The sequence below is a fragment of the Mizuhopecten yessoensis genome, unplaced genomic scaffold (assembly GCF_002113885.1).
Source record: "Mizuhopecten yessoensis strain PY_sf001 unplaced genomic scaffold, ASM211388v2 scaffold11055, whole genome shotgun sequence".
Classification (NCBI taxonomy): Eukaryota; Metazoa; Mollusca; class Bivalvia; order Pectinida; family Pectinidae; genus Mizuhopecten; species Mizuhopecten yessoensis.
This window is the reverse complement of record NW_018408856.1, coordinates 263378-276261: the sequence shown is the minus strand read 5'-3', so window position 1 is coordinate 276261 and position 12884 is coordinate 263378. Positions and strand designations below refer to the sequence as shown.

At 35.0% G+C, this 12884-nt stretch overlaps 2 protein-coding genes across 2 annotated transcripts in view; one reads left to right on the top strand and one right to left on the bottom strand.

Moving 5' to 3' along the window:
• LOC110465107 (AP-1 complex-associated regulatory protein-like) overlaps positions 1 to 6419 on the top strand; it is a 64220-nt gene extending 57801 nt beyond the window's left edge. Inside the window, exons 6-9 of the mRNA XM_021520694.1 lie at positions 1131 to 1303; positions 1762 to 1844; positions 2409 to 2513; positions 4463 to 6419. Coding sequence (XP_021376369.1) covers positions 1131 to 1303; positions 1762 to 1844; positions 2409 to 2513; positions 4463 to 4659 — 558 coding nt within the window. The 3' untranslated portion in view covers positions 4660 to 6419. The remainder of the gene's footprint in view (positions 1 to 1130; positions 1304 to 1761; positions 1845 to 2408; positions 2514 to 4462) is intronic.
• Positions 6420 to 11961: 5542 nt separating this feature from the next.
• The window catches only part of LOC110465113, a 66580-nt gene continuing 65657 nt past the window's right edge, over positions 11962 to 12884 (bottom strand). Inside the window, exon 26 of the mRNA XM_021520703.1 lies at positions 11962 to 12744. Within this exon, the coding sequence (XP_021376378.1) occupies positions 12514 to 12744 (231 nt within the window). The 3' untranslated portion in view covers positions 11962 to 12513. The remainder of the gene's footprint in view (positions 12745 to 12884) is intronic.

Below are 12884 nucleotides of genomic sequence, written 5' to 3'. Positions count from 1 at the left end.
GTTCGTAGTCTGATTGTAAACGTATTCAGAGAATCGGCTTGTTACGTGTTCGTAGTCTGATTGTAAACGTATTCAGAGAATCGGCTTGTTACGGGTTCGTAGTCTGATTGTAAACGTCTTCAGAAGATCAGTTTGTTACTGGTTCGTAGTCTGATTGTAAACGTCTTCAGAAGATCGGCTTGTTACGTGTTCGTAGTCTGATTGTAAACGTATTCAGAGAATCGGCTTGTTACGGGTTCGTACTCTGATTGTAAACGTCTTCAGAAGATCGGCGTGTTACGGTGTCTTTTCGTGCCCCGTGTTTTAGTACAGGATATGGTTAATTAACATCGAAAATTTCTCAATATGCACACATATTATAAACATTACGTTTACTTTTATTGCTTTGCGTCTGTAGTCCGTCCGTTGTCCATGTTCAATGTTGTAATAATGAAGAGTGTGGCCCGCTTTGGGCAGAGAGGGCTGGATCACCAGTGAAAACGGGGGGATCTAGAACATATTGGTCTATATTATTATGTAGTCATAGACAAGATATTCAGTATTTATGAAGAGTGTTGCCACTTCAGTGTAACTTAGAATCAATTTCGCCTGCCTACCTTTTCATTCTGTTTAATCCTTGTAGCGATTTTAATGAAACTTCGCATACTTTTGTTATATGTTAGCGCCATTCTGTTTTCATTCATATCATTGATAAAATAGTTATATTTTAAGTTAATTGGATTTTAATCTTATATAAGAATGAAATATATATTTATTCTTTCAATAATCAATATATTGCAGTTAAGCGATCATGCATCTTTTCTTATAAGGTTATTGTTAAATCAGAGTTGGTGTATATACGACTTTTTTATGGTTGTTACATTGTCAAAGATATCTTTAACTTAACAACAGCCGATCAAGTAACATAACAGGCAATAACTATTCAAGATGACACATGCTTTTCTATTCATAAAGTATTATGCTTGATTTAATCAAATCAGGATTGTCAAAATGACGAGCATTGTTTTTAGAGTTGAAATGCAGTTTTTGTTAGCATTGTAGTTTCTAAACATAGCTATTGTAATTGCGTCTTTGTGAAAGCATGTTTCGACTCAAGTTGTTAAATTCAAATTTACCAATTCAATGAAAAGCTTGCACAACAAGAGGAAGAGCTCCGATTAGAAGAGGAAAAATTCTACGAAGCGAAGAGGGAGGCAGCTAGAACAGCTAAATTACAAAGGGCTAAAGAAACAGCAACACGGAATAAAAACTCCAACCGGAAATCAAAGTCCTGGCTAGGAGACGACGAGGGGGAGTGGGAAGTGTATGTTTAAACGCCAATAATTGTTAAAATTTGTTTGAATGAAAATAAAAAAATGTTACTTGATAGTTTTGGAGAGGAAAACATTATAATACTGATTTGAAAGATTTTTTTAGTATATATGTGCCGTAATATATAGGCCAACAAAACCATAAGTGATGCAACTTTTCACATTTTATCATTTATATAGAACACATTTCGAACGCAATGACGTTAAAAGGAGAAATAAAAAATGACATCTGAATGATAAGACTTAAAACATATTTTGGCAGATGAGTACTTTCGTGGTTATTCGTGAAAAAAACATCGCGGAAATATTATTAATATTTCTTTACTATTTATTATATGTTGTTTATTCGTGAATTTCAGTCTCTCAGTAAAAAAGTACTCCAGGATTTTGACTATTTTTAGTACATATTTTGTAAGTGTATATACAAAACTATGTACTATGTTTATTTCAGTGCTGGGGGAGAAGATGATTTTGAAATGTTTTTAGCTAGCGTAAAGGCCAGATCTTATAAAGCAACAGCACATTTACGACAAGGTAAAGTTTCAAAAAATCAATTTTGTGATAATGATAAAAGAAAATGAACAATGATCTAGATCTTAATTATACATAATCGCACATCTTTTGTTTTTTCTCATTTTTTTTTCTCTAAATCGTGATCTTTTTGTTTGTTTGCTTTTTATTTGTCTCCAAAGCTTCTTGTTTTTTTTAAAAAATCTTTAAACATTAAGAACACATTTCGGCATGAAACTTTACCACAGCAAATCAGTTAGGTTTTGCGGCCAGAAACAATATTGGTTAATCCAAGAGGCAACCGTATTAAATAAATGTATCATATGTGTTTGCTTTCAAACGCACCACTCTGTCCCATATTTCAAACTAACCTATACTTAATGCTTTATCGGCATTGCTGAATCCAAAACACCAGTGCAGAAGAAAATTTGAAACTCACTCTTGTTATATTGAGCATGGAAACAAAAGTAAACGCCATGACAGGGTGAAGACATACACAAAGCGCAATTGTATTATGGTGTCTGTGTGTACATTTAAGAAAGTATTTTGCATAGGAAGCATTATAATATGAAATATGTCTTTCAATAGGTTCAGGCGACGGCCAAAGCTCCAATAGTTCAGGGACAACACAGACGAGAGATCGTTCTCACACAGAGGGTTCCTCTCTTGATCTCGAGTGGGAACACGAAGAAGGTTCGTTAACCTCAGTGACGTCCGTTATATTGTGATCGATAGATATTAAATACAGCTTAGAAATTACTTTCCAGTTCATGAATGCCTACACAAGTCAAATGAAAGCTTGCCCTATATATCCTTATAAACGTATTACAGTATAGTTATTTTGTGATATTAACATGGAGTTATGAAAAAAAACCATGTGCATAGTAACAGTTTTTAATTGATTTACTTGATCGTATACTGTCGCAATGTATTTTCTAAAAATATATTTTCTAAAAACATTGTATCTACATATGATTAATTACAAATAGATAACGAGAACAAACTAATATCTATGGATACTCTGAAAAAGTATGTAGGCCCAAAAACGTTGTAAATATTCATCAGCAGTAGCCGTCATTTTACCGTATGGCAATATATTAACGACACTACATCACAAGAGTGTTCAAATGTCGGTTAAATGAAGTTATTATGTATTGAATAAACTTTCATGGTTTATTAGGGCCCCGTATCGGAGATACGGGTGCCCTATAGTAATTACTCTGTCTGTCTGTCTGTCTGTCCGTCCACAAATTTTGTTCTTGGCTGATAACTTTGGTATCTGTTGACCGATGTACATGAAACTTGGTCAAGATGTTCAATTTAAAAAAAAATACACATTGAGGTAAACAGTCAAGGTCAAAGGTCAAGGTCATTAGGTTCAAAGGTCAAGGTCAAATTTTACATCTTTTCACTGATGAACATTTTGTTATGACATTATGAAGCAAAGTTGATCAGAATCAAACAAGGAGTCAACTGACCTAAGGTCAAGGTCATCGGGTCAGGGGTCAAGGTCAAATTTTGTAGCTTTTCACTGCTGAACATTTCGCTATGACATTATGGAGCAAAGTTGTTCGGAATTAAACAAAGAGACACACTGAGGTTAAAAAGTCAAGCTCAAAGATCAAGGTCATTAGATTCAAAGGTCAAGGTCAAATTTTGCATCTTTTCACTGATGAACATTTTGTTATGACATGATGAAGCAAAGTTGATAAGAATTAAACAAGGAGTCGACTGACCAAAGGTCAAGGTCACTGGGTCAAAGGTCAAGGTTAAATATTGCACCTTTTCCCTGATGAACATTTTTTTATGACATTATGAAATAATGTTGTTCAGAACTTAACACAGAGTCAACTGACCTAAGGTCCAGGTCACGGGGTCCAAAGGGTCAAGGTCAAGTTTTGTATTTTTCACTGATGAACATTTTGTTATGATATTAAGAAGTAAAGTTGGTCTGAGTTAAAGAATAAGTCAACTGACCAAAGATCAGGGTCACTGGGTTAATGGTCAAGGTCATTTGGGTCCAAAGGTCAAAGACAAAGTTGATCTCTGACTTTGACCCTGGCTGTTGATGGAGGAGGTTTATAAGGTGAAATAAAACAAATCAAAGCTAACAAATGAGTGTTGCACTGGTATTTACATTTCCGTTAGCCCAGCAAATATGGAGGTGGAAGGAAACTAGACTCACATCATAGCACATGTAAAATGTATATTTTGCTTCCTTGCGATTCTTTTTGAAGTCCAAATGTCAAACTTCTAGCTTAGCTATATGGGCAGATCGCTTCTTGACGGGGCCCTTACTGACCTGTCAGTGTTCTAGTTGATATTGATTAATTCAGTGTAAGGGTTTTATATTTGAATTAGATATTAACCGAAAACGAAATTCGATAAAATTATTGTTTACCTCTATTTGTCTAGGTTTCTATCCGTATATTAAATTTCGGAAAAACAAATCGGTTCAAATGATAACTTTGACGTTTTATCTAGAGGGACAGCCCATGGTTCAGTATTTAAAACACCCAAGAATGGAACGACATACAAACGTTTTTACCGTAAAGAATAACATTACATTTTTTTATGATTAATTAATCAAATTGTATTTGAAGCCTAGATAAAAGATTTATTTTCCTTTATAATTTTAACAGGTGTGGTACCTCAAAAGAAAACAAGGTCATCAACGGAAGAAAATTTAGTGACTGCATTTGTTCATAAAAGCAGAGACAGTCCTGTGAATTCTACAGATCTGGAATGGGACAATGACTTTGTCACGGCAGAAAGCACGGAAGATACGGAGCACCTATTGGCAGCGGAAAGGAAAATTCAAGAGTTTTCATCACGGTGACGTTAACCTATCTCCGTGCAAAGCATTCTGTGAATAAATGTGTTATTTGTGGACAAAGGTCAGGAAATGAGGGGGTATTTAATTAGGCTTGTCAATTGACCAGTCTCGTGCGTTCCCTTAAAACAGTTATGTTTCGGCACATATTTGGTCCAGTATGAACAAAATCAAAACTGACTAATTGCTATTTTAAAGAAATAGTTACCGAAATATATTAGCACAGTGATTAATTACCATATTGAGTTATACTCATTAAAACGTCTTGAGAAAAAGAAATACTGTTTAAGTGGACATTTTTGCGTGTGGAAATGTTGGCGTTGTGACTCTTTAACTTATGTGTGATATTGAGAAGTTAGCGTTGGCGATGGTTCTGAATCTAAATATTCTTTATATTTGTAATCCTTAAATAGGAATTCGCGTGCTAATTTACTCGCGAGTTTTTTCACACCGCGAAAATTTCCACTGTTAACAGTATATAGTAAAACCTTGTTATTCTGCCACGTTTGGTTCAGAGAAGTTTTGATTTTGCAAAAGAGTTTGGTGATAAATCGAGTAATAGGGGAAAAGGGACACTGCCATATGATGGCAGTAAGTGAGGTGGCAAATGGAGCGAAGGGCATTATATAAAGGTTTACTGCAACATATTTGAAGCAGTAATATGATAACAAATAGCGTTGAAGATGGACAATTTAAAATTAGAAGTCATTAAAAGGGAATTGTGCATTAACATTTTGATATTGAACGGTATATAATAATATATACGATCAATCACATTTAAAGGAACGCTATTGGACCAAGGAAGAGTTCGCCGTATGCATAATTTGTTGTACATGTGAATATTCATGAGACCCCTTTCCTGTAAAGGAAACTTATTTGACTGACTTTGGCATCAGCAGGAAATCCCCATAATCATGATTATGTACGGTTTTCTGGTATGGTTTAATTGTTATGTGGACAACGATTATTTGAGTTTGCATTATTTTGCAAATATCTGTACAATGTTATTTCCATGGAAGTGTTGCGTAATTGTACTCTATTAGCTCTAGGAAACGTATCTCATTTTTCGACCGATTCAATTTCTATAAATTTATGTCATCTTCAGTAAAGCTGCTGTACCCCAGTCTATTCCAAATTTGTGACTAAATGACCTTGGATGACATCCTAAAACAAAAATAAGTTTGCTTCATTTTGCTAGTCTTACGCTCTACCGAACGAGCTAAAAATATTCTCTTTCGTCGAGTCGGTAGGAAGCAGCTAATATTTGACTAGGATGACATACTCCCCTTCCAGGAAATAACTCGTCCCAAGTTTTCTAGGGATCGAAGCGACTCTTGTGAAAGTATCGCTGAGTATTTTTGTCAATATTCCTCGGGTCTTCACGTGGGTATCGATGTATTCTAAGTCATTATTCAAATGCTTGCACTATATGGGTCGAACCCGGGACCTCTGCCTTACTAGTCTCACGCTCAACCGATTAAACTAAAGAGAAATTCTCTCTAGCCGAGTCGATAGGAAGTGGCTAGTATTCTACGAAGGTGATATCTAAAGTATTTGTAATAAAAAATGATCAGATAATGATATACGGTTCCTGAAGCTAATACTTGATATACTTGAAAACCAAAGTTATTATAATACGTGTCGATGAGCTGAAAGTGGGTGTGTCCGTTCATATCCATGACGCTATAAATATGCTCATTTGTTTTGTTTTAATAATGATAAAGATGGATTTTTCGTTTTTTATTTTTTGTTTATTTTCTTAAATTATGTTTTTTTAAATGTTAAAAAAAGTGTATTGATATAAAATAGTGCTAATGGGTCATTGTTATTATATTGAATCCGTGATATGTGATATGCTTGATTGCTTCCATGATTATGGTTAACGTAACTGCTCTGAAAGTTGTGACATTCGCCAAAGACGTTGCCAACATGTATCTCACTGATGGTAATATACTGTTTATTTTATTAATTCCTCGCTGCACAGATTAATTTGCGTTTTTTATCGGATGTCGATTATGGATAAATTATATTCATATAACAAGTTGAATGGTCAATTTAAATGTCAAGTTATTCTTATAATGACTGGCTATAACGGTTTAGACACAACTCATGATTGCCATTGAACAAAACAAGTTGATATACTTAAACCCATGATAAGTTAGTAAAAAAGTTCTTGAATACAGATTTATGTCAAAAGTGTTAGTTTCATGAAATACAAATATATATATATATATATATATATATTCAGATTGCCTATTTTTGTAGATATATGTTACGTTTTTGCACTGGTCTGATGGTGCAGTGGAGAGCGCACTTGACTTTCACCAAGGCGATTGGGGTTCGATTCCCCGATCAGACGTGGTGGTATGAAAGATAAGGTGTCACTTACCCGACCATGTGAGAGTTCTCCAGGTACTCCGGTTTCCTCGCTCATTAAGACCTCCTGCGTAAAATTGATTGTTTATTTTCTCTTCCCTTTATCCAACTGAATATAGTAATATAATTTTGAGACAATCTTGTATCCTTTTGCTCAAATTGCGGAAACTCTTTTATCAAACAGATTTTGAAAATAAACATTTTTATCGTCCTATGCAGATAATGCTCAATAAAGTTGTAGTAGTGGTCGATAGGATTTGCTTGAACATCGATTCATGATGGACTAGGTTGTGTTTCTCTGAGGAAGAAATATGTGAAAGGGATGAATATCTTTATGGTGCTTTGAAAAGCTTGGAAACCTTAGTCGGATAATCTTGAGTTATCAATGAAAGATAATCATAAAGAAAGTTATTTTTTTTCATTTTTAGGTCACCTGAGCTTTAGCTCAAGTGACCTATTGCTATCCGTCTTCGTCCGTCGTCGTCCGTCGTCCATCGTCCGTCGTCCGTTAACATTTTACATTTTCAACTTAAGCTGAAATACTGGCAAAGGGATTTCATTAATATTTCATGGGAAGGTAACTGACATCTCCCTGACCCAGTGTTGTTATTTTTCGGGTCGATCAGAAATACAATATGGTCGCCACGGCTGCCATTTTGAAAAACTATTTCAAACTTAAAGTCAAGTTCTGCTTGGCCGATTGAAGTGAAACCTGGTAGGAATGATCTACTCATGGTCCTGACAAAGTGTTGTTATTTTTCGGGTCGATAAGAAATACAATATGGTCGCCACGGCTGCCATTTTGAAAAACTATTTCAAACTTAAAGTCAAGTTCTGCTTGGCCGATTGAAGTGAAACCTGGTAGGAATGATCTACTCATGGTCCTGACAAAGTGTTGTTATTTTTCGGGTCGATCAGAAATTCAATATGGCCGCCACGGCCGCCATTTTGAAAAAAGTATTACAAACTTAGAAACAAGTTCTAATAGGCCGATTTAACTGAAACTCGGTCTAGGAATGATCAGCTCATGGTCCTAACTTAAGTTAACGTTATACTTAACTATTTTGTACTCAATTTAGTACATCCAACAACAAAAATAAATACTGTAGGACTCAGGTGACCGTTTAGGCCCATGGGCCTCTTGCTATTTAATGGAGGCAGCAGTCTTTTTGAACCAAGAATTCCAAGAGTAGGGTGCATTCCATGTTACGTGTACACCGGATGTAGTATCATAGTCATGAGTAATACTCTTGCTCTTTAGTCGAATCACAAGCCTAATATCTAAAATGTGTTGTGTCTTGATTTTCGCTATTTCATTACTGCTGCTTGTGAGCTCGTTTCTCATTCTTTTTAATATATCATCAAGTTTGAAGGGCCAGCATGACTGTATATGCATCATTTATATATATCTTTTTCCATTAATCATCAACCAATCAAATCGATTCATACTACGTTTCATTAATCTATTTAAATTTTGCAGGTTGTTTCTAATATGCCATCCTAACCTCGTGGCTGTAGTCCCAGAATTCTCCGGCCTGATAGTCTACCGGAAGCAATGAAATGAAACAAAAAAACCTGTAAATTTAACTCGATTTGTAAACAGGATATTTCTGTTCGTTCATCAAATTTACAAATTAGATGTTAGTTTCAGTTTCGAAAGGTGAATATTTCACACAGAGATATACAAAGACATATTGCTTTACTGTAAGTTTGTTTGATTGTTTGTGGTTTAGCATCCTCGCAACAGCCAAGAGGACGGGTTCCTAGAGACACCATCTTTAACAAAAAGTAAACGTAAGAAAGAAGACAGCAAAGAAGATAGAAAACGAAACAGATCCCAAGTATTCCATTGGGGGAAGTAAATCAATTTAGATCACTTCCATTTCCCCTTCGTAGAAGGTACGAAAGAAAATCCTCGATTCCACAGGGCGGGGGCACATTAGTCGTCGTCTTTTACTATACACATACAGTGGGATACAGAAGGTCTATTCTTGGTTTCCTCGAAACAGAAGTACTACCATCATATTTTAAATTAACGATAATTATGTCTCCCTTTCGAATGAAGGGTCTTATTATGCTTCACTACATACAGAGTTATGGCCTTTTGTTTAATTTTAATGTGGAAGTTTGTCCTGAGCACAAGTTCCATATTATTCCACCTACGTTGACCATGACGATTTCCCATGCAACCTTGTTCTGCTTGGTAATTTTTCGGGCAGATTGGATTCAAAATGGCTGCTAATCAGCATCTTGGATTTTAACATTTTTTTTCCTTCTCTTAACTGGTTAACATTTTGTTATGACATTATGAAGCAAACTTGGTCTCAATACAACAAGAATTCAACCGATCGAACGTCAAGGTCATCGGATCAAAGGCCAAGGTCAGATTTTGTATATTTTAACTGCTTAACATTTTGTTTTGACGAAATGAAGCAAAGTTGGTCACAATCAAACAAGGTATCAACTGACCAAAGGTCAAGGCCACTGGGTCAAAGGTCACTGGGTCAAAGGTCAAGGTCAAATTTTGTATATATTTTCCCTGATGAACATTTTGTTATGACATGAAGCAAAGTTGATTAGAATTTTAACAAAGAGTCAACTGACTTCAGGTCAAGGTCACTGGGTCAAAGGTTAAGGTCAAATTAGGTATCTTTTCACTGGGGAACATTTTGTTATGACACTTTGAAGCAAAGTTGGTCGGAATTAAACAAGGAGTCAGTTGACCAAAGATCAAGGTCACTTGGTCAAAGGTCAAGTCAAATTTTGTATCTTTTCACTGATGAACATTTTGTTATGACATTATGAAGCAAAGTTGGTTGGAATTTAACAAGGAGTCAACTGACTTCTGGTTAAGGTCACTGAGTCAATTTCAAGGTCAAATATTGTTTCTTTTTACTGATGAACATTTATTGTATGTTAGTATGAAGCAAAGTTGTTCAGAACTTTACACAGAGTCAACTGATCAAAGGTCCAGGTTACGGGTTCTAAAGGTTCAAGGTCAAGGTCAAGTTTTGTATTTTTCACTGATTAAAATTTTGTTATTATATTATGAAGCAAAGTTGGTCGGAATTGAAGAATGAGTCAACCGACTAAAGATCAGGGTCACTGGGTTAAAGGTCAAGGTCATTTGGGTCCAAAGGTCAAAGACAAAGTGGATCTCTGACTTTGACCCTGTCTCTTGATGGGGGAGGTATTTAAGGTGAAATGAAACAAATCAAAGCTAACAAATAAGTTTTGCAACGGTATTTACATTTCTGTTAGCCCAGCCAATAGGAAGGTGGAATGAAACACGACTCACATCATAGTACATGTAAAACGTATATTTTGCTTCCTGGCGGGTGTTTTTGAAGTCCAAATGTCAAACGTCAAGCTTAGCGATATGGGCAGATTGCTTCTTGATGATTATTAGGGCTATATTGACACAAGACGGGGCCCTTACTGACCTGTCAGTGTTCTAGGTTCACCTACGTTGACCAAACTTGCTAAAGTTTCAATGTATCTAGGTAAGTAGGAGTGTCGAGTCTCATGCCCCACTATATAAAGCGATATGGCCCTTTGTTAATTTTTATACCAGAGTTTTTCTTTTGGCTAATAAGGGGAGACATATGTTTTTGTTCACAAAAACAAAATTCTAGTTGGTACTGAAATACATTAGCTATTGTCCCTTTGTTTTCCTCCTTTGTCATGCCGAAATATTCTCAGTATCGATCTTAAACTGTGCAAAGAGTGCAGATTATTTTATGAAGAAATATTTCCGGGTGATGATCACATGTCGAAATTTTGTTTTAGCTCATGTATGATGAAGTAGATAAACTTTTTTTTTTCAGAAACTCAACCGCTCGGTAATCTCACAGGCAAATGCATTTAAGTTCGCTGATGTCAACTTAGTTGGAAGTTTAAGCTACCTGAGTATGTACGTTTGATAAAGTAACCTATATAATAAAGGAATGTTCAGTTGTGGGGTAACATCGCTATATTCGCTAACCGTTTTCTTTTTTTCTTTCTCTTTTTCCTAGATGGAGCTTATAGTTCTTTAAGGCCAAAAACATGAAAACAAATTCTGAGTTTTTCGTGCTTAAGCAATAAAACCACCCTTGCTTTATTTGTATGATAGGTGAAAAATGATATGCATGTCACACGACATACGTCATGAAATCTGCCTTAAAGTCTGAAAGATGATATTAATGTATGTTGGGGTGATGTTCATTAATATATGTGTATGCATTATTTATGGAATAAAAGGTGTTTAACAATATACTGAAACATTGTATTAATTATGTGTGTACCGGAAGTTCGACAACCGGGAAACTCGTTTTTAATTAACATCCTGAATTCTTGTGATAATTTGTGCCAGATGGTTTTGCAACCATTCCACATGGATGTTGACAATTTCATAAAACAGGGAGTTCGTTCAACGATATTCCAAGACGGGATGATTGTGTTTGACTGCGCTGACACATCGTATTTATCGGATGGAAGTTTTTTTTTTTTACATTTAAGTTATGAAAAAGGATGTGTATGGGCATATATTTGTATAATTACACTTCAATACATGCATAGGAATAAACTTAATATTTTTACTTGGACTGAAGATTGTTTCATTATCCGGGACTTAGATCTGATTATATCTATATTTACTGTAGTATTAGCTTACATATGCAAAAAATGTGTACCTATATATTTCGTGTTTTTTTTTACATGATCTAATGTAACTATCGATGGGGGCCTTATCTAACATATCTGTTAAAATAGAGGTATTTGGGGCTTGTTTTATGCATATATAAAGTTAATACTGTTACATAAATCAAGAGTTGTTTTTTAGGTGTCATTAAGCAAAAAGATCTTTATACAATTACCACTTAATCTTTGTATGTAAAAATTCTTCAAACGTGATTAAAATGTTTGAATTTGTAACAGTGACATAACAGAAGATGTTGCACAACTAGAGTTATTCAACTCGTCTGAAAATTTTCAATATAAAAAAAACACCACGTTTTTAACGAAATAAATTATTTAATAAAGCCAGCAGAGAAACATATGCATGAATAAATTAACGATAACTTGTCATTTTCACTTAGAACATATAAAGTCTTGCACAACAAAAACGAAGGACAGTTGTGTCCTGAAAATGTCCTTGAAACGATTCGTTATCACAAATGTAAGGGCACCCGATGGTTTGATTAACAATAAAAAATGTACAGGCCTTCAGTGAAAAGTTAAAACAATCGTGAAAAACTTCGTCTTTCGTGTCTTCAGTGTTTATTTACCAGCATTATCCGTTTACATCTTGGTTCCTCTCCTTGTCACAACACCCAAGTCTGTATGATGTCCATAAATGACGTCTTTTCATGTAAGCATCAGTTAATACAAGCCCGTTTATTGAAGATCATAAGATATAACGTGTACATAAAACGATTATGTTTATACAATATATAATATGTCAAAAGTGATTCACGTTTAAAAATAGGTGCTGGCGACAAGGACTTATAAAAATGACATTGGTAAGGAATCTGTGTTCTTGGTTTGAAGAAGAAGTTTATCAGACTTTTCCATCGGTAGTTTACAAAATACTAGCGCGTCTATGTATTCGTCTGTTTCGTTGGTGTTCTCCTCCTGACAGTAAATGTTGAAGCCGTGTGATCCAACCTGCATATTGTCTTGTGTCGGGACGTCTAAGCAAATGTCATCAAACGCTTGTATTGGTTCGTTGCATTCCTAGGTATAAAAAAAAAAAACATGACGTAAACTTTGATCTTATAATAGTAAAATATATACATGATACCAAATATAGTCAAACTTTATCATGCGACAAACTCCAAAAAGAGACCACCTGTTTTAAGGGACCACTTTTAATG